At 33.8% G+C, this 27,274-nt stretch overlaps 1 protein-coding gene across 1 annotated transcript in view; it reads right to left on the bottom strand.

Annotated features, from left to right (window-relative positions):
- The window catches only part of LOC145261966 (uncharacterized), a 620,004-nt gene that overhangs the window by 60,472 nt on the left and 532,258 nt on the right, over positions 1–27,274 (bottom strand). The window contains exon 32 of the mRNA XM_080119795.1: positions 15,343–15,534. Within this exon, the coding sequence (XP_079975921.1) occupies positions 15,343–15,534 (192 nt within the window). The remainder of the gene's footprint in view (positions 1–15,342; positions 15,535–27,274) is intronic.

Raw genomic sequence — 27,274 nt, 5'->3', positions numbered from 1 at the left:
AAAATGTTTCTTTCTAAGCACAAGCGAAATTCAAATCGAGACTTGTCCTTTTTCAACACTAGCAATATGGAAGCGATTCAGAACAAGTCGAAAATGGCAGTGTGATGCCTTCGGAAGATTGAGGACACGTTGCAGTGAAATGATATGGAGGTGTAATATGAGTGTGAAAGAAAACTTTAGATCTGATAGCCTCAAACGATTAAATCTGGATAGTATAGCTATATGCGCAGAACAGGAGACCAATGGTTGGCCATGTTAAAAAGATATATGAAAATTCTTGGGAAATGTAGAACAGTTGAAAATAGTAGGTTTAGTTCACAGGGGAATGCCAATGAAAACATAATTATGGCTTGGGACAGGAGTACACATAAGTTCTAATTCATTCTCAAGAAAACAGCTGATATACCTTGCAAAGCTTGTTTTTATTTAAATTTCAATATTACTTGTTTATGGTTTTCCTGTTCCATATTTAAATTTCAATATTACTTGTTTATGGTTTTCCTGTTCCATCACTAATATCTTCTGTGACTTCAAGATAGTTCGTGGTTGTACCCCTTCATCAAATGTTTATATTTCTTCGTTTCAGGCCCCCTTTTTCGTGTGTACCTGCTTTGATGGCAGTGTAATTGTTGGTAAGGTCTGCAGATGTTGTATCTACGAAAGTAGCCATGGTTTAAATGTTGTGCAATTAAGAATATTTGTAACATATAAATGTTATTTATTTTTTTAAATTAATACTTATTTTTTATTATATTTTTACTTGTATTTAGCCTTAATAGAATCTATATTCTTGTTCATCTTTAGGTATAAATATTCAAGATTGAAGTAGGTTCATAAATAATATAGGGGAGATAATTGCAGAAATTGTTCAATAAGAGATTTCTTAAGAGACTGTTAAGAAATGAATAATTAAGTATATTTGTAACATGTAAATGTTATGGTGTTATCATCATCATCATCATCTGTAACGTTACACATGTAGACCCAATATGTAGCAGAGTATGTCACAAAGAACATAAGACAAGTAATAACTTGACTTTTCTTTGTAACCGCAACATTTATTTCCTTATTCTCCCGCCACACGTGACTTCTCATTACATCTTTAACGTACTCATCTTCTCTAACGTCCTCTCTCTCTCTCTCCTTTTTATAGTCTTTTTCTTTTTCCTTACCATGATAGCATTTCACACACGTCTTAGTATTCGTACACATGTGTCCCATACGCATAATCATCGTTTAACGTTCATTTTACTTGCTGGTATGTGTTGGACTGTTTTAAGAAACGGACTTTCCAACTAACCTATCTATGCCCAGGTTTTTATTTATCCCCCTGTCTCGAGTACATTTTCATCACTTCCTCCCATCTTTTTTCTTGGCACAGTAAACTGGACCTGCTACCTTAACTCTTTTCCATCTACTGATCAAATAACTCTCATCCATTATTTCAATTTTATTATTATTATTATTATTATTATTATTATTATTATTATTATTATTATTATTATTATTATTATTATTATTCTGCTGGGTCCATATGCGTTCATTTAAATTTAAATATTTTCAATTAAGTTTCTGAATTTTTGAAATGAGGATTGAATATTCGTATTATTTGGATTTTTTGGACTACTACTCTCATCTTGGGTTTCATTTTCACAATGTCGATGTAACCTTCAAACTACTCCAGGTGTATCTTGTCACACTCGGGAATGTTTCCATCGAACTCGGGAATTACGAATGGAACTCTTTATTAACATTACGAGGGTAGTATGCACTTGTTCCATCAGCCATTTAGATAGAGGTCCTAATTAATTCGCAATTGAATTTTTCGGTCGCCCACACTGAGAATACAACCTTCAACCTTCAGGAGAATATGTTGTACAATTAATTTTTCCAACAACTGCGCCATGGGTCCTTCTTTAAGATATCCAGTACGTCCTGGTTCTTTGAATACCCATTAATATTCACTTTGTATTTTTTGGCGACGGATAATAATAATAATAATAATAATAATAATAATAATTTTAGTAGAAGTAATAGTATCATAATTTTACCCCACATTACATGTAAAGAGATATCACGCTACCGCTGATAGAACTCTGTAAAGTAATAATTATATAGAGTCTCCTACACATATATTTCATCTCCTAAAAATCTTTCTCATCTCCTAAACATCTCTCTCTTACACATCTACGCATCTCCTTCATCTCCTACACATCTCGGTCCTAGATATGACCTTAAACTATATCCAGTGGTGAGGCCCCAGCTTGCAGGCTTTGGGGAGTGTGGAGCCACCCTTTAATTGCCATTGCTCCCAGTTTCACTCTGATCCGGAGTGGTAGTACCTGTTAGGCTCCCAACTATGGGTTAAATAGAAACCAACTTGAAAAAAACAAATATATTCTATTAAAAAGATTTTCTTCAAAATCTTTTGATTCGGCATTAAATAACCTATATATTATGCCGTAAAACAAAAACAACCAACCAACCTACACATCTCTCTAATCTCCTACAGATGATTAAAATGTGTAGGAGATGAGAGCGATGTGTAGATGTGTATCTACAAATCTCTCAAATCTCCTACACATCTCTCTCATCTCTTACGTATATCTCTTACCTCTTACATATATCTCTAATCTTCTACAAATCTCTCTAATCTCTTACAAATCACTCTCATCTCCTACACATCTCTCATATCTCCTACATATCTCCTTCCTACACATCTACATAATCCCTTACACCTCTCTCTCATCTCCTACACATAACTCTCATCTTCTACTCACCTCTTTCATCTACTACACATCTCTCTTCTACACAATAACACATATCTTTAATCTACTGCACATCTCTGTCAGCACCTACACATCTCTCTAATCCCCCACACACCTCTCTAATCTCCTACATATCTCTCTCATCTCTTACATATCTCTCTTACCTCTTACATATATCTCTAATCTTCTACAAATCGCTCTAATCTCTTACAAATCACTCTCATCTTGTACACATCTTTCTCATCTCCCCTACATATCTCCTTCCTACACATCTCTATTAATCCCTTACACCTCTCTCTCATCTCCTACACATAACTCTCATCTTCTACTCACCTCTTTCTTTTTGTTTATCTACACATCTCTATTACACATCTACACATCTCTCTTCTACACAATAACACATATCTTTAATCTACTGCACATCTCTCTCAGCACCTGCACATCTCTCTAATCCCCCACACACCTCTCTAATCTCCTACATATCTCTCACACATCTCTCTCATCTCTTACATATCTCTCTTACCTCTTACATATATCTCTAATCTTCTACAAATCTCTCTAATCTCTTACAAATCACTCTCATCTTCTACACATCTCCCCTACATATCTCCTTCCTACACATCTACACATCTCTATACACCTCTCTCTCATCTCCTACACATAACTCTCATCTTCTACTCACCTCTTTCATCTACTACACATCTCTCTTCTACACAATAACACATATCTTTAATCTACTGCACATCTCTCTCAGCACCTACACATCTCTCTAATCCCCCACACACCTCTCTAATCTCCTACATATCTCTCTCACACATCTGCACATCGCCCCATCTCCTACACACCAGTCTTCTCTTCAATACATTTCTCTCCTACACATTTTTCTCATCTTCTACATATCTCTCTCACTCTCTCATCTCTTACACATCTCTGTACACTCTTACACCTTTTTCTTATCTCTCTGATATCTCTCTAATCTACTACACATCTCTCTCCTACACATGATCTTTACACATCTCCCTCATTTTCTACACATCTACTCTACTGTCCTCAATTTCTCTCTCAGCTCCTACTTATCTCTTTTATCTCCTAAACATATCATCTAACTACACATCTATCTCATCTTTTACACATCTCTCTCCCACACGGGAGATGAGAGAAATGTGTATCTAAACATATCTCTCATCTTCTAAAACTCTCTCTTATCTTGTACACTATTCTCTCATTTCATAGACATCTCTTTAATCCGTAACACATCAATTTCCTACACATTTACACATTTCTCTCATCTCTTCCATATTTCTATCATCTTCTACACATCTCTCTCATCTTGTACACGTCTCTCATCTCCTACACATCTTAATCATCTCTTACACATCTTAATCATCTCTTACACATCTTAATTATCTCCTACACATCTCTCAAATGCTTATTTACACATCTCTCTCATCTCAAGCACATCTCTCTCATTTCGGACACATCTCACTTCTACACATTTCTCTAATTTCCTACACATATCTCTCCTATCTACTACACATCTCTATTACACATCTACACATATCTCTTTTCTCTTACAGATCTCCCTCAACATCTGTCTTTTAAACATCCACATATCTCTCTAGTCTACTACACATTTTTCTCATCTCTTACACATCTCTCTCTCTCTCATCTCCTACAAATCTCTCTCATCTTCTATCCCATCTCACACGTAACACATCTTCACTTTTTTTTCTCTCATCTTTTACACATCTCTCTCATTTCCTACACATCTATCTTATCTCCTACATGTTTCTCATCTACACATCTCTCTCAACTCTTACACATCTATGTATCTCTCTACTGTCCTCCACTTCTCTCTCATATCCTACACATCTCTTTCCTCACCTCATTTACACACCTCTCTCATCTCTTACACATCTCTCTCGTCTCCTACGCATCTCTTTTCTACACATCTATCTCATCTCCTACACATCTATACATCTCTCTATTGTCCTACACTTCACCCTCTTATCCTACACATCTCTCTCATGTCCTACACATCTATCCCTTCTTACACATCTCCCTTCTCTACTACTTTTACACATCTCTTTTATCTTCCACACATCTTTCTCATCTCTTACACATCCTCTCTTATCTCTTACACGGTGTTGTCTAAACTTACACATCTACACATTTCTGTCATTTGCTACATCTCTCTCTCTCTCTCTCTCTGTCCCTCTCTCTCTCTCTTACACATCTACACATCGCTCTCATCTTCTACCCATCTCTTACATTTCTTCCACATTTCCACATCGCCAACACATTTCTCTTCTACACATCTCCTTCATCTCCTATGCATCTTTATCACATCTCCTACACATCTTAATAATCTCTTACACATCTTAATTATCTCCTCCACATTTCTCATCTCCTACAAATTTTTCCTACTCATCTCTCTCATCTCCTACAGATCTACACATCCTCTCATCTCTAACACATCTCTTTCTCATCTCCCTACATATCTCTTTACACTGTCCGGATTTAATCCAAATTTAATGAGGCCTTAATGGCTCACATTACATATCCACCGTATCATTCTTATACTATTTTTCTCCATGCAATTCACGTCCTCCATCAACATTGACCATAAACCCTTAAACTGCATATGCTTAATAAACTCTTTCCTTTTGGTTATGTGTACTGAACAGTATAAAGATATATATGCAAAAAAGAGACCAAAGAGTCAAAAGAATGCATGATAGTTCTTGAGAGATGTAGACCAGTTGAATAGCAGGGTCAGTTAATAGAGGAATGCAAAACATTGGAAGGATTGATAAGGATTGCTTGGGAAAAGAGTACACATCTCCACATCTTAATCTTGACAGACTATGGATACCCACTGCATGGAATTTTTTTGAGAAGAGTTACACAATCTCCAATCATACCTCTCCTGAGTCGGCGTTTTAAATTCATTGGAATGGAGGTTCAGGACTACTGGAAACAATGCCTATATATGTGGAGAGCATATACACCTCCTAGGATTCTCAATTGATCACCCATCTGGTTCTAGCTCAACATTGCTTACCTTCAGTGATCTGATGAGAATCGGTGCGTCAACATGATTATGCCGTATATACGTAAGTCCTCATTCATTCTCAGACGACGCTGTGATTTTTTTTTTTTGGATGCTTGAACTTCACAATGAGATATTTTGGGGATATATCTTATGTATACTTACTTTTTTTATTATATTTTTTAATTAAAAAAATTAAAAAAATATGATATACTTTTGATCGTATCAAACATCCGGCGAAGGAATTTACAAGAGCAGAGGTATAAACATCTAAAGTCGTTTTCTTTTTTAATTGTGACCATTAAAATGTATTTCTTATTTCCTAAAGCAATAAAACATTTTAACATTTTAAGGTGTGGCCTTTGTGATCGCTGCTCGCTGATAAAAAAGAAAAAGTTATCAATTCAATCTTTGCAATTTTGTGTCTGCATGTTACTCTTGTCATTGGAAAGCCATTAATTCTTAGTGTTTTGGGCGATTAATAAAATAACGACTCCACTATCAGACTGGACATCTCTGTCCAAGAACTCTAAAACCATTTGTGTTTATTTTCCCTTCTTTTCTATCCCACCCAAATGCACAATCTTTTTATCGGTCTTCTTATAAACAAAATCTTAAAGTGAGAATGAGATTCCTTATTTTATCTTCCTTCGGACCAATCGACTTCTGTTTCGAAATCATATAGTAAATAAAGCAGTCACTACACATTAGCATTTCAACCTAAAATAGATTTTTTATATGCAGTTTTAGGTACATGTGATTTTGACAATACTCAATTACAATTTAACCTAATTTTTTTAAATTTATTATTCTTTACGGGAATATTAACAGCCTAAAGTAATCAACATTTGTTTTGATATAGTCTCTATATGCTTCAATAACACAAAAATACATAATTTAATATATCGTAAATCTAGGATCGAGTTCTGTTTGAAAACAAATTTGTTTTAGCTATGTTTTATAATTAACTGAACAACACAATACCGAGCGGCTGCTTACACATCTCTCTCGTGTCCTGCACATCTATCCCTTATGCACATCTCCCTCCTCTACTACATATCTCCCTTTTACACATCTCTTTTATCTTACACACATCTTTCTCATCTATTACACATCTTTCTCATCTCATGGTCGTTTTCAAGTCCAATGTAAACAAATTCTCAAATAATCAAATTCTGTCCACACATCTCTCTCATCTCCTACATCTCTCTCTCTATCTAAATGATCATCATGGTGTTGTCTCATCGAATGGCTTTTGGGCCTTGATAAGTGATACCTTCATAAAAGCAAAACAAAAAAAACATGCATCTCTCTCTTAGCTTTTGGCCCCACTAACTCCATGTTGATTAAACCAGTCTCTAATATTTCTTAATATTTCTCTAATAATTCTGTCTTTGTGAGCATTTAGAGAAAAAGTGACCTATCTCAATGAAAAACCAAGACACGGAATAATAAAATAATGTTAAAAAATACACATTGTTGGTGACTACCCCCTTATTTAAATATGTATATATATATATATATATATATATATATATATATATATATAGTAATTTATAAAATATATATGGCGATTAAGCTACACTGAATATTCCGCGTTTCATCCACTCTAGGATTCTTCAGGCTTAATCGGTTCATCCACTCTAGGATTCTTCAGGCTTAAGCCTGAAGAACAAGCCTGAAGAATCCTAGAGTGGATGAAACACGGAATATTCAGTGTAGCTTAATCGCCATATATATTTTATAAATTACTAATTAGCTCTACCTACGTATTGAGCAGTTTTATATATATATATATATATATATATATATATATATATACTAGTAGTTCAGCCCGGCTTAGCTTGGGCCCTGTGTACTGTTCATAACTTGCCCTACGTGTGAATACACTTTATGTAAGACTTCAAATGTTTAGACAAAAAAATTTTCTGGGTAATTGCGTAGAGACCTAGAGTAATTTTTGTTAAACTTAGACCCTAATTTTGACCCCTTAACATTTATTATTTTGGTCTCAAATCAAAATACAAAGTTTTACCCATGTCCAAGTTACCTACATCTAAAATTTGAAGTGTTTAAACCCAAAATTGGTGGAGACATTTGGTAGAATCTTCAGAGGTCAACCCTTTCAACTTTGACATTTTTGCAGCCAAATTTTCGCTCCAAAACTGATTGAAATGTTTGCCGCACGTCTGAATAACCGTTATGTATAAAATTCAACTGTTTAGACCCACAATTGGCTGAGTAGTTTGCTAGACACCACAAAGGTAAAATCTTGTGAATTTTGACACCTTAGGAGCTCAAATTGTCCACCCAAACCGATTTAAAACGCGCCCAATCTCTGAATACCCTTTATGAAAAATTTCAAATGTTTAGACCGAAAATTGGCTGAGAGTAATTTAGTACAGACCGCAGAGGTAAAAATTTTTTTAACTTTGGCCCCAATTTTGATCCCTTAACATTTAGTTTTTTTTTTTGGGGGGGGGGGGGGGACTAAAAAAAATTTTAATAGTTTTATCTATGTCCTAGTAACCTACATTTAAAATTTAAAGTGCTTAGACCGAAAATTGGCGGAGGAGTTTGGTTAAGTTTTCAAAGGTCAAATCGTTGAACTTTAACCCCTTGACTGCAAAATTTCTGGCCGTTATATTGGAAAATTTATATTTCTCATATGAATAACACATATGTAAATTAGTTGACTAAATAATAAATATCTCCATGAATCTATGCAAGAATAATACTTTTAAAGAATAATAATAATAATTTTAAATAATAATAATTTTAAATATTAATAATTTTGAATAATAATAATAATTTTGAATAATAATAATAATTTTAAATAATAATAATAATAATACTTTTCAATAGTAATAATAATAATACTTTTAAATAATAATACTTTTAAATAATATTAATAATTTTTAATAATATTAATAATTTTAAATAATAATAATACTTTTAAATAATAATAATAATAATAATAATAATAATAATGATACAACAAACTAGCCCAAAACAGATATAAGAAAACAGACACAACCAGGTGGGAAAGTAGTACCTTGTTAACTATGCAAACAACTGCATCTGGAAAACCCAAACAAATGGTAAAAACGCAAACTGGTAGCAGTACTTGAAAATAGAAATAATAAAATCGTCACAAAGAGAAAGTCAGTTGGTCAGCGAGAGAGCTAGGCTCATCACTATTTCTTCATCGCCCAATAACTGCTTAAACCTGAACCATCCACACGTCAATACACCACAACCAGATAAACGCATTCAGCAAGAAGGCCAAATGTCAACAAGAAGGAAAAATCCAGTTAGATCATAAATTTCACCGTCCCAGCAGACCACTCTTTAGCACATGAGATGGAGCTACACCAAAGAGTCCTGAAGGGTTTGGAAGGACCAAGGTGGAGACCACTAACTAAAACCTCCACTGGAGACCACTAACTAGACCTCCACTGGAAAAGCATACTTTGGGGTCTTGGGAAGGCATTTTTGCCACGTAACCCCCCTCTCCCCCACAAAAATATCATTGGCCATTGCTAGCAAGAGAACAAAGGTAAATGGCTTTTGCAATAATGTGAACTCATCTATGCTGGCAATTATTCTTGTTCAAAAAATAAATATATAGTATAAATATTCGAGGTTGAAGTAGGTTCACAAATGATATAGGGGAGATAATTGCAGAAAAATATTTCTTAGGAGACTGTTAAAAAAGAAAGAAAGGTGGAAATCTGAGAAACTTGTTGTCACTCAGACTCCAAGGAACACCACAGGTTACTGCTAATGAGTGCTAGCTGGTGGATAACCGGAACAAAAACTCCTAGTGAGTATGCACTTGCTATGAGCTGTTGCACATATCATCCACCAGTCTTGAAGGGTCCTGAAGAGTCCTTATTATATTATAATAATATAAAAGTGTACAAATGTATTATTTTTAATTATGCATCTTGAGTGTGATTTTCACAACGTTTTGATCGATGTAACCGCCACCCTTCTTAAGGTGTATCTTGTCAATCTCAGGAATTTCGAACGGAACCCTTTAATTAACTTCATGGGGGTAGTATGCGCTTGTTCCGTCAGCCATAACTGGATCGAGGTCCTAAGTAATTTGCAATTGTATTTTTTGGTCGCCCACACTGAGAATTAAACCTTCAGAAGAATATCACCTTTACAACTGATTTTTCCAAGTACTCTAACCACTGCGCCATGTGCCCTTCCACAAGATTTCCAGTATGCTCTGTTTCTTTTAAAAACCGTTGAAATTCACTATGTATTTTTTGCAATGGATCATTACTATGATAGTAATAATTTTAGTAGAAGTAGTAGTATCATAATTTGACCCCACATTACATGTAAAGAGCTTTAATGTTATATTTGATAGAACTCTTCTATGTCTTAGTTGCAGTAATAGTAATAATAGTTGTATTATAGTTTATCATTAGCATTATTATTATTAGTAGTAATTACTGTAGCAACAATATATAATCTTCACTGCCTGATAAGATATCCAACATCCAGAAGATGATTGCTGCAAAATTTGGTACAGCTGTTAAAACTATTAGGACTACAGTATTTACTACTACTACTACTACTACTACTACTACTACTAATAATAATAATAATAATAGTGTTAGTGATTGCGATCCAATTTATAAACCGAATACTACTATTACTTTCTAGTTTTTTAAAACAAGCCAAAGTGTGCTACTTTTTGTGTTATCACGTTAATCCGACCGTATGTCACAACTAGGAGACAGTGAGAAGGCAGATAAACCTTTTTAGTTAAGGCAATGACAGAATTGTATTTATGATAAAAATCAGTTGATCTAGAAAAAAAATATATTTCTTTTATTTCACACTGACAAATCAGCTTTTGATTATAAATTATTACCGGTGTTTTGACGTGTGGGTGGTTCGGGTTTAGGCAGTTGTTGGGCAGTGAAGAAATAGTGATGAGTCTGACTGACTTTCTCTTCGAGACGATTTTATTTATTAAAAAAACATTCTTTTCTTCGGAATGTTTAATATTTCCTTTGTCTAATGTTTCAATCATTTGACCGATATCCTCTCACATATTTCTGGGTCAAATTATGCATTCCGTTAGACAATGGTGGAAAATTTCGCATTCTTCACACTGAATCTATTTGCATGTGTGCAACTCATCGAATGTTTTTTCTTCTTAGTGTTGCCTGCCAATAACTAACAATTAGACAACTTTATTTTTTAAAATGGTCGTGGGAGGTGATGATAACAGACGGATCTACACATATATTATCATGCAGAATTTATTTTAATGAGAATTTATTAATTTTTTTAAAAACTTCTATTTACTCCAACTAAGGCACTGATGCTACTATAATGACAACCAACTTCATAGTGCAACTTAAACAGAGAAATTGACAACAAGACGTTTGTTCGCATTGCATTTAAATTTCTGCATGTGGATACGATTGGCGAGCAAGAAATTTTAACTTTAAACCGCTACTACGGTAGAACTTAGAACTACTGTTGTAAGTTTGAACCACTAATGTTTGGAGTCTTACTTTTAATTCAATGGTGAAGACAGAATTCAAAACAATTCATTTTTAAAAGGATAAAGTTTTGAAATATTTGAAATTCAGACAGTCCTCAATTATTTTTCTGGTATCTTTAAAGATTGAAAGCCATCCTGGGGGTGCTTCATGTTCTAAATAGAGACTTACGTGTCATGTTCAAGAGCACACTAAGGTTCCTAAAGACATAATGGAGAGATTAAATGTCCACTCTACTAGCTTAACGATTACGCTAAATGATTGCTAAGGAGAGAGGGATGGGGAGAGAGAACCATAAAAAGGTTAATATTCATTATTTTATTTAAGTTATTCGTTTCGTTTTCTTTTGTATTCTCCATCTGAGCCTGTGCCAGATTAATGTGTAATAAACTTTACATTAGACCAAGTTTGGATGGTAGAAATGGTTGTCTCTTTTACATAGGAGGAATGTTTTATTGCATACAATTTGCAAGTTGAACATTGTTGTCTTTCTTGTTGTTTGATAGACTATTCTTATTATAGAAGAGAAAAAAAGGTGTTTTGTTTCGTTGTGAACCTGAAATTGATGATTCTATCTACTTCATTTTAACTCCGGTTCCTCATCTTTAGCTCTACCGCTTTTCTCAGATTTTTATGACTTGTGTTGGATTTAGTGTTTTAAATTATCATAAAGTGTTGTTGAGCGCGCGCGCGTGTGTGTATGTATGTGTGTGTGTGTGTGTGTGCGTGCATGTGTGGTGAGAGCTTCTTTGTTCCTAGAAGCAGCCAACAAAAAGATATAGGGGTCAATTGATTTAATTATTATTTCAAAGTTTCATCATCATCATCATCATCATATTTTGGTATTTAAGATGCTGGGAATTTCTAAGACTCTGGGGTGGGCAACACCAGGCAACGTCTAACACCCGCTCTCCATGAGCAATGATGGGTCTTGATAAGTGTATAAATGTATTTTTTTTTTAGTTTTAGATATCAGTCATGCAGCATGCAGCCAAATTACTTTTTAAGGAATTAAAACCAGTTCGTCGTTGGTGCCTGGGATATCTAGGCATGTTATTGAATTAATACAATCAACCGCCTTAGACATCAAGCTCATAAGACACCCAAAATCCAACCACTACCAATTTTCTAAGGAAACGTGGTAGTTGTAGTAGTTCTTCTAGTTTGCTACGACATGCCACGATCATCACACTGAAATCATTACAGTATTTCCCACTGCCATGCAAAATGGCAGAGCGAACACAGGCTGAAAGACTATGCAAAGGAAACTGCTTAAAGGTTGGCAACACAAAAGCAACACAATAGCGAAGAGTGCTAGAACATTCACAAGCATCAAAGTAGTAGAGGGTAGTTTCTACATCAAATGAACGCCATCTGCATCCTCGTGTGCCACAGGATTGACCATCAATTGCACCAGGACACACAAAAAAAAAATATACAAGTAATTTCGTTTTCGGTTTGTGAGTAATTAAGAGGATTCTTAACTTAAAATATAAAAAGGAATTTATTACAAAAAAAAAACAAGTTTGTCCTGAAAAGGCCACTTCATTGTGTTTAGTAATTTGAAAAAGAAACCTGACCTGATGTAGTGATGAGATTTTTGTCTTTTTGTTGCAACTGATGAGATGAAGTACCTGAATCGATCATAATAGCTGAATTGACAGATCGTCATCAGCAATAGCGTTACTACTCTTGCTAATTACATCATCTGGAAGACGTTTTAAAGCAAGTGTTGCTACACCAGCAGTGGGATCTTGAAGCCTGAAAGCCACAGTGAAAGCATATAAACTGCCGTATGCTTATGGTGTTTCTGGATATTTTGATGCAGCAGTTTGTGATCTGTCCGAACATCAGCTCGAGCATATTCACTTCCGGTCTGATGGATCTACGCTTCTGTGTAGACACTGCACGGACATGCAAATGCCGAGCTGTGTGCAAAGAAAACGACCATAAAAAGACCCGACGATCATGTTCAGCACGTTCAAGAGCATGTTTGAGAACACATTCATAACAGCGTTTGAGGGGGACAGAGGTCAGAGAGAAGGAGCGTGATCACGTTTAATTCGGGAAAGTACCCGGAAATAAATGTCGTTGTTTAAAAAACAGAGGTTGAGTTATTACTTGTCTTATATTCCTTGCAAAGTACTCTGCGACAACATGTGTAAAACGTGTGTACTACGTTACATGTTTGTTTATTGTTGGTAAAATCCTGCAAAGGTGCCAATTTCTTGTCCCAACGATTATCTTCGATTAAAAAAGGGGCGGTTTGTGTACATGGAGAGTGTATATAGGAGATTTTACCTCCAGTTAACAAATGAGTTGATTTGGTTCATTTGTTGTTGAACACCATTGTCCACTCTGCTAGTGTAATGTTGAGGAATTAACAACTCTACAGAATACAGAGCGTTTATGAATAAAACAATGTAGTTCTTACAAATAATGATTTGTTTCAGGTCGCTGCCAGTGAAGGAAAGATGTGTTCGGGACCTAAATATCATAACAACAATTTGTATAAAGGAACTCTCGACTTTATTAGCGGGATAAAACAAGTGAGGCTGAGGATCACTAGAATATAACGGTGATCAGCTACAAATGCTGTCCTAAATGTTATTTCCCTTGGGTTTATGTAAATTAGATATTGATGCTACTGTTGCTAATTTTGGGTAATCGTCGGTAGCAGCAGCACTTAAAAACATTTTTTTATAATAATCTTAAACTAATGGGACCTGTGGAAATTCCACAGTGGCTCATACACATGTAATATATTGATGTTGGTATTCTGTAGATGTTCAGTGTAAATGAAGACGCTTTGATATTATTGTAGCTTTTTTGTTAAAACTGCAAAAGTATTTATCTAAGCTAGCACGAACGCCCGGCAAAGTCTGGTCGTAAAGTACGCTTAAATATTATATTTTAATTCTTGCAGATTTCGTGTATATTATTATAGAGTTAATGTTCTATCGATTTTTATAAATGATAAAGTTGCTATTTCAAAAATAAAATAAAAATATATCGATATGACTTGGATACATTAGCTCGAATCGAAACCGAAATAAAAAACTTATGAAAATATATATGTGTGTGTGTGTGTGTGTGTGTGTGTGTGTGTGTGTGTGTATTGAGTTCCTTTAGCCATAATCCAACTAGAAACAAAAACTTATAAAGAATTCTTGATAAAATTATTTATATAAAAAAAAGATGACTTAAGTGCCATCAGCTATAATCGAAACTGAAACCAAAACTTATGGAGAATTCTTGGTAAAATTATTTATTACAAGAAATGGAAGTACATAACAATTAAACGACCTGGGTGTAAGCGTGAGACAGAAAATAGCACATACGCTATCGTATTAATAGATAGATAATAACAATTATAAAATCACAATATAAATATGAATTTACCAATTTTATCATTCATTATTATCAGTTATTATTCTGCTTTGGATCAGAGTGTTTTATCTGTGTAATTCCTAGTTATTCAAAGATGAATGTACATATGAAACTACTGAAAACTTGGCTTTATAACAATAAAATTAAAAAAGGAAGAATCTATTAGTTCGTATACAGAATGTTTAATATTGGAAACAGATTAAATAGAGCGCCTGCCTCTGTCACTCAACCACTAACGTGTGTCGCAACTCCTGTCTAATGCTTCTGTTTATCTCAGAGAAAAGAGAAGAAAAAATAGATAAAGAAAATGGAGAGAGAGGAATGGATAGAAAGTGATTAAAGGAAACGTGCTTAATAATAAAAAAAACGACTAAAGAAACGAGAGATAAAGAAAATAAATAAATTACAGCAACAAAGAATCATGAAATAAATGGAGAAAGTGTAAACAATAGAAAAAACTGCAATCATTTATATTTAAAAATTATCAGGTAAACAAAAAAATAAGAGAAAAAATAACAAAAATTACAAAGCAAAACCAAAAACGAATAAAAAAAAAAACATAGCAGAAAATGGTAAAAAAAAATTCTTTAAAACTTACTTCGTTCACACTTAGGAAGTTCTGTTGACCATTTCTGTGTCTGTAGGCACTCAGTTATCGGCTCTCCAACCAGGCGATAACCGTGTCTGCACTTGATTTGACAAAACTTTAACACATGCACTCTTCTCTGTAGACATTCTGCAGGCTCTGTGAAACCATTTGGAATCCCCTCCAACATTGGACAGCCCTTTACTAAAATAATAATAAATCAAGATAAATAATATAGCCCTTTACTAAAATAATAATAAATCAAGATAAATAAATATGAAAGAGTATAGAAAAGACTATACCAATGCAGAAAACTGAAAGTCTTGCAGATTTTACAAATCTGAATATCTATTTATTTTTCAAAAACAATCACAAATACAAATCAGTAAATATAGGCTTATTGTTTCATATAACCAGGATGGTAGATATCGTTAGTATTTCAAGAAAAAAATCTCTTTTTTGAAAAGAAAGACCCCCCCCCCTAAAAAAAAAGAAGAACTTTGTCCCAGTTGAAATGAATGTCTCTCGCCTTGGTGAAGTTTCTTGGACAGACTTGAAATGGAAGATTTGCATCATATCCATTGCTAGAGTCGCGGGAAAAATGGTTGGATCATTCTACCACTCCCAGAAGTATCTCACTCCCATCTCTACCACGGAGATGCTTCCCAGCTGAATACAACACTGGGATTTTCAAATTCAATGTAAACAAATTCTTGTTCGGCTGTCCTCTTAAATAATTAATTACTGACCAATCATACATCTTTACAAATCTCCTTGATATATCATTGTCCAAACCCAGCAACCTTTGAGCCTTGATAAACATAACAAACGCTAACAAAGAACCGATATCAAATAAAACAACTTTTCTATTATTTTCCTTGAAAGTCAATTAACTCCCCTCCATATTAATAATTTTGTTTAAATCATTATTCCACACTAAAAAAGAATTTTTAATCTTAACCTTGTAGTTACCTCCATGGACGATTCCATCTCTAGATCACAAAACAAAAATCTTCCTACATTTTTATTTATTGCTTGCATTTGTTGCATACCCCCGACAAACCCGACAAGCAGCAACATCCCACCGCTACACAGTAGAGATCCCTAGACGTAAGAAAGGCTTCTACTCTAACAGAACTGATCGAGTTTGGAACTCCCTTCCTAGTTCCTGCTTTTTCTACTGTATTGACATGCAGGAGTTTAAGTGTAATGTGAACAGACATCTTGCTGTTATAAAAAGGAAAATATCGTAAAAACGGTGGATTAGTATCAAAATTGTTTGGGGTGAAAAGGGAATTAAAGAAAAAAAAATTGTTTTTTTTTTGCCATTAAGTTGTTTTTGTTTAATCGAATTCGATTAGTTGTTTAGCATCTTTCAAATCATTAACTGCTTCAGTCATTTCTGAATTGTTCAAAGAATGATAATCAGAAACATTTGGGCTGCTATGGATCTCTGGCTGGAGAAGTTGGAATTTCTCCAGCCAGAGAATACATCCACTTTCAGTGTAAGTTTTCCAAAATCTGTACCACGGAGATGCTTCCAAGCTGACTACAATGTTGCGATTTTCAAGTTCAATGTAAACAAATTCTTGTTCGGTTGTCCTCTTAAATAATTAATTACTATTAAATATTAATTACCAATCATACATCTTTACAAATCTCCTTGATATTTCACCGTCCTAACCCAGCAACCTCAAATGGGTCCTTTCTTGAATGTAACATAAAGAAGTGAAAAGCGTTAATTTTCCTTTCCACAATTGATCAATTAACTATGTTATACCATATCGTTCTTGCCGGATTGCAGGACAAGAATTCATCTAGTCTAGTAGATTATCCAGCATACTACTGTTACTAGAATGTTACTAGATGTTGTTCTCACTTGGAGAACAACATCATTTACTCATGTAAGTCAGTGTGTAGTCATCTCAAGAGAATATCTATTTGGGTGTTATTTTGTATATTTAGTTAGAGTTTACTTGTAATAGGACAGTGTCTAGTAAGCCCCACACATGTGCACACGCATGTGTCTAGTAAGTTCTAATTTCCCCTACACACATACACACACGTGCACATGTGAAGGGGAAATTTTCAATGTGCACATGTGTAGGAGCGAAACTTGAATGCATACTAAACATTATTCTTGAGTGTACAGGGGACAACCTGGCATGAGGATACTTTCTCTGAAAGTAAACCGTGACTAAATATTCAAAATAAACTAATATTTGCAGCACAACTAAGATTTCGCTATGGTCAACCTACACTGGCAAAAGGAATGGTGCACTTTCTCCAAGTGAGGTTACCTCAAGTAACAGCACGAAGCTGGATGCTCCAACAGACTAGATGAATTCTCGTACTAGAATTCAGTAAGACCAAGAGACCACAAGAAAGATATACTATAACATATTTAAATAGTCAATTATGAAAAGTAAAATTATGTTCCCAACTAACTCAGTTTTTGAGAGGTAATGAAGAATTTAATGAAATATTCAGATATCCATGTATCTCATATTGAGATCAAGCGTTAGTCCCAGGAATGGAACTCTTTGGTTACAAAGAACTTCAACTGAAGTAAAAATAAATGCCATGTATATAGAGTTAGGTATGTGAATTTATATTGTTATGTACATGATTATCCCTGAATGTATAAATCGATAATTATAAATTTTGGAACACATCTTCTAGGTGTAACATCATGATGAAGAAGTGAACGATTCCTCAAATATTATATTACCTCAGGTATTACCTAAAGTAATAGCACCTTCTCAAGTTATATTACCTCAGGTAATAGCACCTTCTCAAGTTATATTACCTAAGGTAATAGCACCTTCTACAGTTATATTAGCTCAGGTAATTGCAACTTCTCAAGTTATATTACCTAAGGTAATAGCAACTTCTCAAGTTATATTACCTCAGGTAATAGCAACTTCTACAGTTATATTACCTCAGGTAATAGCACCTTCTACAGTTATATTACCTCAGTTAATAGCAACTTCTACAGTTATATTACCTCAGCTAATAGCACCTTCTACAGTTATATTACCTCACGTAATAGCAGCTTCTACAGTTATATTACCTCAGGTAATAGCACCTTCTACAGTTATATTACCTCACGTAATAGCCCCTTCTACAGTTATATTACCTCAGGTTATAGCACCTTCTACAGTTATATAAGCTCAGGTAATAGCACCTTCTACAGTTATATTACCTCACGTAATAGCCCCTTGTCCCTTCTACAGTTATATTACCTTCTACAGTTATATTAGCTCAGGTAATAGCACCTTCTACAGTTATATTAACTAAGGTAATAGCACTTTCTCAAGTTATATTACCTCAGGTAATAGCACCTTCTCAAGTTATATTACCTTAGGTAATAGCAACTTTTACAATTATATTACCTCAGGTAATAACACCTTCTCAAGTTATATTACCTCAGGTAATAGCACCTTCTACAGTTATATTACCTCAGGTAATAGCACCTTCTCAAGTTATATTACCTCAGGTAATAGCACCTTCTACAGTTATATTACTTCAGGTAATAGCACCTTCTACAGTTATATTACCTCAGGTAATAGCACCTTCTCAAGTTATATACCTCAGGTAATAGCACCTTCTGAAGTAACTATTACCTCAGGTTATAGCAACTTCTCAAGTTATGTTACCTCAGGTAATAGCACCTACTCAAGTTATATTACATCAGGTAACAGCACGAAGCTGGATGCTCCATCAGACTAGAATCCAGTAACAACAAAAGACTACAAACAATGTTACAAATAAAAACTTTTACCATAATGATTAGAATTGGTATTAAATAACCCGAAAAGGGTTTATATGCTGTAAAACAAACAACCAAACCAAACGTTATGACTAAATATTTGAAGATATAGAAAACTTGAAACATATGATCGAATTCAGCATTATAAATAACCCCAAAAAGGTTTGATATGCCGTCCAACAAAACAACCAACCATCGCCAGCAATCATTCAAATGACGGTTTCTCAGTTCTAGAAAAAGAAAAAAAGATTATTCTGTGCACAATTAACATAGATGAACTCTTTTAGAAAAACCTAATAATTATTATCTTCTATCGGACACTCGATGATGAATATCATTCACTAAAAATTCCTAACAACTAAAATATATTTTTGTTTTTAATCTTATCTCATTATTCATTAACGGTTTATTCATTGATTCACGTGCTGTGCCAAGCAAAAAACAACAATTTACCAATGTAAACTGGTTGGTTTACCAGTTCTCGTTAAATCACCAAAGTTAAGCGACATTGAGTTTGGCCAATATCAGATGGTTAATCATTTAGGCATACCAGGTGCTGCATGTTGGAAAACAGTAACAACTCTTTGCAAAAAAAATGCAAAACTAGACGTTGTCAATTTCCCCTAAGACAACCAATCAGCTTAATTGCTACTTTTTTCACAGGTGGCATGAATTGAAGCAAATACATAGAAGATATTGCTAAGAGAAGCAAGCTCTCTTTACAGTGCAAGAAAATTTTTCACACCTGCCAGTAACCTAATCTTTACAAAGCCATTATTTGCTTATGTATGGAATATTGTTATATCTGGACTAGTGCACCAACTGCTAGTCTCTCTCGTCCTAGAATAGCTAGTCTCTCTCTCTCTCTCTCTCTCTCTCTCTCTCTCTCTCTCTCTCTCTCAGACAAAATCCAAAAACTGAGATTTTTTTATCTAATAGGCCTGTCTACAAGCTCCAGCCCCTGCCCCATCACTGCATTGTTGCATGCATCCTTGTGCTTGTGTGTTTGTTTTACAATTAAATGGAATGTGCTCCGATGAACTTGCTGCACTTGGCCACCCCAACAGTCAGCAAAATCCCACCTCTTCACTGTAGAGTTCCCCAGATGCAAAATACTTTTTACTGTAATAGTTTTTCTTCTTAAACTGCTACACTTTGGAATCCTCCCTGTTTCCCTAACTTTACCAGCATGCAGAAATGTAAATTCAATGTAAACAAATATCTTACTGCAGCACTCATTGAAGATTCCTCTATAAATCCCTATCGTAATTCACAATAGTCTGTTACATATCAGTGGTAATGTGTCTTGTTTGTTAAAAAATAGTATTTAAGAACTTTAGCAAAAACAAACAAAAATGAACAATAACATTTAAAAAATATCCCTTTCATTTATATTGAGATTCGATAAATTCATAAATCTATTTTATAAACAACATTAACGTGGTTTGTTAGCAAGATTGTAGCTGACTTTAACTAAACATGAACGCATTCTATTTTTTTCACTGAATTTTAAACCATAATAATAGAAATACATCTATTAGCTTACCATTCTTCTATGAAAATATATGACATAAGGACACAATAAAGACGTAAAAATGAAAACAGTCTTTACTGGACTTTGGGAAGTTTGGAAAAGCTAACTAAGTGAAGGTTAGGTTTTATCATGACGTCAAAGAAGAAGAAATGCCAGTAAATCCGAAATATTCCAGTATAGGAAGATAAAGACAGAATATTTCTCCTAGCAATGGAGAAATTGCTTATGGCCTAACACGAGGTCGTGATGCTGCATGGCTAAGTATAGCCGGATTGCAAAAGGAGAGTCGTTTTCAGTGTGAACAAGAAAGAAAGGAAATTCCACTGAGCTAGGTAGAGAAGGCTCAGCTGCCAAAGAGACAAATCTACGGGAATTACCAAAAGAACTTTGAAAAAACATTCGTTGGTATTTTCGTCATCTGCAAAGAACTTACTCGGATTTATTTACCCTAATAAAAAAAGAGATGTCAAAGGCTGTTAAGGGGAAGCTACTTCTGTTGGCATATTTTCGTACACACGTAAAAAGATAACATGGTCGACCACTGTAAAAAGTATTTCAGTAAGTGTTTACTTTCTATCTATCTTTCTCTTTCTGCACTCGCTCTATATTTTTTATGCTTTTATTTTATATGACTTTTTTTTACCTTAGGTTTGTTTGACCATGCTAAAGGGACAAATTTAGCAGTTACAGACATGAGTGAACATTTTATATCTTATTTTCTTTACCTCTTTTTTTCCCAATGAATTTTTTTTTGCATTATGTCTATATATGGTCAACATACAGCATCTGGTATGCCTAAATGATTACCCATCTGGTATTGGCCAAACTCAATGTTCCTTAACTTTAGTGATCTTCATGCAAAGGATAAAAATACACTACATTTATATGGATTATTCGATATACTATTCTCATATGGGTTGTTATTTTCGAACCACTATTAACGTGGTTTGTTAGCAAAATTGTAGCTGACTTTAACTAAACATGAACGCATTATATTTTTTTCACTGAATTTTAAACTATAATAATAGCACCTTCTCATGTGTTAAGTGTGCTAGTCCGCTCCATGAAATACCATTCTCATATTGGTTGTTATTTTCGAACCACTATTCTCATATACGTTATTATTTTCAGACAACTCTTCACATTTTAGTTTTTATTTCCGAACTATTATTCTCATATTATATGTTGTTATTTTTGGACTAGTATTCACAACTTTGTTATTTTTGGACTACTATTCTCACCTTGGTTGTTATTGTCATATTTCAGCCGATGTAACTTGTTATATTCTTCAGAGGCATTTTTTCAAACTATATTGGGTGTAAACAGACTGCCTAGTAATCCAGAAAATTTCTAAATGCAGTTAAAACGCAGGTTTACGAGTTAAGGAATTCTTTTGGAATGTATTTTCTGAAATGTGGATCCTCCGGAAATCGTTTACTTAGTCATATAGTTTTTAGTAAGTTGCCAGCTTTATTTAAATCTGAACTGGTGCACAAGATTGGTACTAATTTTCCCTCACTTGAGTAAATTCTGAAAATTTTTGGAGATATCACTCGTATTACTGAGTTCTGTAAGCGCGTTGCTCAACATCGTAAGGTAGTGGAGTTTTCTAAGAAAAAGTTCACTCCTAAGTTTAGATATTCCTCAGAAGCTAGTGAGAAAAAAAGAATTAAGTTGCTGCAATTTTAAATAAAATTATTTTAAAACTAATATTTAACTGAAACTGACAACAATTCTTTACAGAGCATCATTTTGAAATAGTATTGACCTTGACTTTGGAGAATTTTTTGGCACCAAAGTTTCCAAGCATAATTACGGTTGTAATTTTTGCAAGTCTAATAACCACAGAGTGCTGCTAGGATGAAGAGATGTCGAGAATTGAAACTATGTGTTAAGTGTGCTAGTCCGCTCCATGAAGATTAGGATTGTTTATTCAATAAGAGGGATTCCTATTTTTGCTGGTCTTGCAACAAACGGGGACACCTCTGTGCTTTGTGTTCGGTTGCAGTTGACCCTATGACAGCATCTAATGCATGTTGGATGACTAATAGTACATCTTTGCTGCCAGAAATTACTATTTCAATCAGTTCAAGTGGAGGCGAAGATATTTAATTTAATTGTCTGTTGGATAGAGGCAGCGAGAGATCATATTTATGCGAAGAATTATTGAACAAGTTCACTGGCTTATCAGTGTCCTCAAGAGATCGTAAGTTTCTTATCAAGAACTTTTTGGGGGAATAAGATCAAAGATTCAAAGTAGAGTGATCTTTGTATGAAATTTTCTGATGGATCAAGATCAGTGCCTTTCTTGATTGATGAAAAATTTGATTCATCCTTTCGCATTGAAGGATTGAGTTCAGTAGTCGAAAGAACATTTGTCATCTGCAAAGAATAAGAGCCAATGAAGCTTAGTTAAATTCATGCAACTCTTTAGTAATTAAAAGCTATATATTCACAACCTCTAGTATTTACTTCTTTCCCACTACAAGAAGATGTGACACAAGGTCGGAAGGTAGGGAGAGTCAAGCCAGCATCTCTAAAGTAGTAGCACTCATGCCTATCAAAAATTGTCTGGGCAGTCCTGTCAGCATTTATCAGTTGGGGCGCCTCAGACAGTAAGCAATAGATTTACTCCATCCCAATAATGTGAGACAAGGCCCAGGAGAGTGGACAAGCTAGGACTAAAATGGCACTGAAATGGTCCAGTTTCTACTGGACTGATTGTCGAGAACGGGTCCTTGTTTAGCAGCCCAGAATCTCAATGTAACCGCAGCAGTGGAGAGAGACTGTATATCATCAGTTGTGAATTTATAACCATCAAACTATCACACGGCCATCAAATATGTAAATCTAACTTTACTAATATACATATTATTACTTTCGATTCAGAAATTTATGCTTTAAATGTAATTTTTTATAATGGTAAAAGTATGAAAATAACGACAGAATAAAAAAAAAACACAAAAAAAACATGGAAGCGAAGCAGGATAATGATAACATTCAAGTAAGATTTGCGGCTTCGACTTCGGTTTATTTGGTAGGTGCCAAGCTTATTTAACCCACCCCCACCACAGCCTCAAGCAGTTACCGTTTTCTTTTTTTTTTTTTTGTATTTAGTATCACACAGTAATTTGCTCGTTCTTCATGTTTGACGCCCTTTTCACTGTAGGATGTAATTTTCAAGACAGAATATGAAATTGAGTTCCTCATTTTGTCGTTACCTCCCAGCTTGGCATTTTCGAAGTATGTCATTTTCGAAAAATGAAAGATTTCGATTTGTATTGTTGCAATTTCCTTTCATTCTTTCTTTCTTTTTTTTTTCTTAAGCAAAAATGGACGTTACTAATTTGATTCCTGGTGAACCAGTTTAGAAAGTTTGATTGATTTAAATTATGATTGCTTGAATTAAATTCATAACCGAAAATGACTCTTTTGTCATATGCGTGTAGGTGGCTTCAAAATGCATATTTATTTTCAAAGTTTAAGCAGAGGAATTGCTCTATATAATTATATGCGGAGGCATTTCATATTTTTTTGTACCTCATCACTTCTCGCGCACATTTAAAATAAAATGAGATGACCCAATCATTAGAGACGTTGATTAGTGATTAATCCGATGGCCCAAAAAAAAAAAAATACGGCTTTACCCATTTTAAAATGAATTGTTCTAAAATCCAATTTTAAATAACTATCTTTCAGAAAGTAACGTTCTTTTATTGGTTTAAGGGATATTTAAATGATAATTATTTTTTACGCAAATAAGACAGAGAGAGTGTGTGTGTGTGTGTGTGTCCGTGTCCTCACAGGTACTTATATATATACTAGCATAGGTGCTCAACGTTGCCCGGGCATTTGGAGGTGATGTCAAGCAAAAAAAAAAAAAAAAAGCGGTCAATTTTTTTTTAACTTTGACCTTTATTATAACCTCTTAACATTTATTGTTTTGGGCTCAAATAAAGTTATTAAGTTAGATCTATGTCCAAGGAACCTGTATCTAAAATTTCAAGCGTTTAGACCCAAAACTGTCGGAGGAGTTTGGTAGAGTTCTCAAAGGTCAAATCGTTGAACTTTTACCCCTCAATCCCCAAATTTCTGGCCGAAAACCGATCACATCGATTTTCCCAAATCTCAGTAACCTGTATATCAAATTTCGAGTCTGTAGACTAAAAACTGACAGATTTATTGCGTATGGAAATGTACACAGACACACACAGAGAGACGTTCATTTTTATAGATAGATAGATAGATAGATAGATAGATAGATGGTTGACAAGAACGTTCTTGCGGTTTTAAACTTTTCAATTCAGATGAACATATCGGTCGAACAAAAATTTATTGATCAAAATAAGCACCATCAGAATCAACACATTTTGCCGACACAAATCAAATGTATTTATGCCAGTAACGTAGAAATCTTGTGTTCTGGTGGCAATGAAATACATCTTTTGACGTCAAAATTAAAAATTTCGCTAGAACCTTCTTGCCAGCCTAATATATATATATTATATTCAAAAAAGAATTAAGTTGCTACGATTTTAAATAAATTGATAAAAAAAAACAATTAATTTTATTTATTGAAAAAAATATTTAACTGACAACAATTCTTTACAGGAGCATCATTTATAAATAGTATTGACCTTGACAGGCATTTATTATTCAAAACGAAATATCATTAGTAACATTGAAAGCACTGCGGAATTTCCATGGGGACTTACGATTTGTAATTATTATAAGAGCAAGCATTAAGAAAGCAATTATTTTAACACTTTTTTGGATTCTTGGATTAACTGACGAGAAGAGAGTTCCTTCATACAAAGGAAAAAATAAATTACATTTATATGGATTATCGAAATGCCATTCTCATATTGGTTGTTATTTTCCAACCACTATTCTATATTAGTTTTTACTTTCAAACCACTATTCTATATTAGTTGTTACTTTCCAACCACTATTCTATATTAGTTGTTACTTTCCAACCACTATTCTATATTAGTTGTTACTTTCCAACCACTATTCTATATTAGTTGTTACTTTCCAACCACTATTCTATATTAGTTGTTACTTTCCAACCACTATTCTATATTAGTTGTTATTTTCGAACCACTATTCTATATTAGTTGTTACTTTCCAACCACTATTCTATATTAGTTGTTACTTTCCAACCACTATTCTATATTAGTTGTTATTTTCCAACCACTATTCTATATTAGTTGTTACTTTCCAACCACTATTCTATATTAGTTGTTACTTTCCAACCACTATTCTATATTAGTTGTTACTTTCCAACCACTATTCTATATTAGTTGTTACTTTCCAACCACTATTCTATATTAGTTGTTACTTTCCAACCACTATTCTATATTAGTTGTTATTTTCGAACCACTATTCTATATTAGTTGTTACTTTCCAACCACTATTCTATATTAGTTGTTATTTTCCAACCACTATTCTATATTAGTTGTTATTTTCCAACCACTATTCTATATTAGTTGTTACTTTCCAACCACTATTCTATATTAGTTGTTAATTTCCAACCACTATTCTATATTAGTTGTTAATTTCCAACCACTATTCTATATTAGTTGTTACTTTCCAACCACTATTCTATATTAGTTGTTACTTTCCAACCACTATTCTATATTAGTTGTTACTTTCCAACCACTATTCTATATTAGTTGTTACTTTCCAACCACTATTCTATATTAGTTGTTATTTTCGAACCACTATTCTATATTAGTTGTTATTTTCGAACCACTATTCTATATTAGTTCTTATTTTCGAACCACTATTCTATATTAGTTGTTATTTTCGAACCACTATTCTATATTAGTTGTTACTTTCCAACCACTATTCTATATTAGTTGTTACTTTCCAACCACTATTCTATATTAGTTGTTACTTTCCAACCACTATTCTATATTAGTTGTTACTTTCCAACCACTATTCTATATTAGTTGTTACTTTCCAACCACTATTCTATATTAGTTGTTACTTTCCAACCACTATTCTATATTAGTTGTTACTTTCCAACCACTATTCTATATTAGTTGTTATTTTCGAACCACTATTCTATATTAGTTGTTATTTTCGAACCACTATTCTATATTAGTTCTTATTTTCGAACCACTATTCTATATTAGTTGTTATTTTCGAACCACTATTCTATATTAGTTGTTACTTTCCAACCACTATTCTATATTAGTTGTTACTTTCCAACCACTATTCTATATTAGTTGTTACTTTCCAACCACTATTCTATATTAGTTCTTATTTTCGAACCACTATTCTATATTAGTTCTTATTTTCCAACCACTATTCTATATTAGTTGTTATTTTCGAACCAGTTTTCTATATTAGTTGTTATTTTCCAACCACTATTCTATATTAGTTGTTATTTTCGAACCACTATTCTATATTAGTTGTTATTTTCGAACAACTATTCTATATTAGTTGTTACTTTCCAACCACTATTCTATATTAGTTGTTATTTTCGAACCACTATTCTTTATTAGTTGTTACTTTCCAACCACTATTCTATATTAGTTCTTATTTTCGAACCACTATTCTATATTAGTTCTTATTTTCGAACCACTATTCTATATTAGTTGTTATTTTCCAACCACTATTCTCATATAGGT

Source organism: Euprymna scolopes, chromosome 3 (genome assembly GCF_053919585.1).
Source record: "Euprymna scolopes isolate OS-2025 chromosome 3, ASM5391958v1, whole genome shotgun sequence".
Taxonomy (NCBI): domain Eukaryota; kingdom Metazoa; phylum Mollusca; class Cephalopoda; order Sepiida; family Sepiolidae; genus Euprymna; species Euprymna scolopes.
Note: the sequence above shows the minus strand (reverse complement) of the source record. Positions and strands in the feature narration are given on the sequence as shown.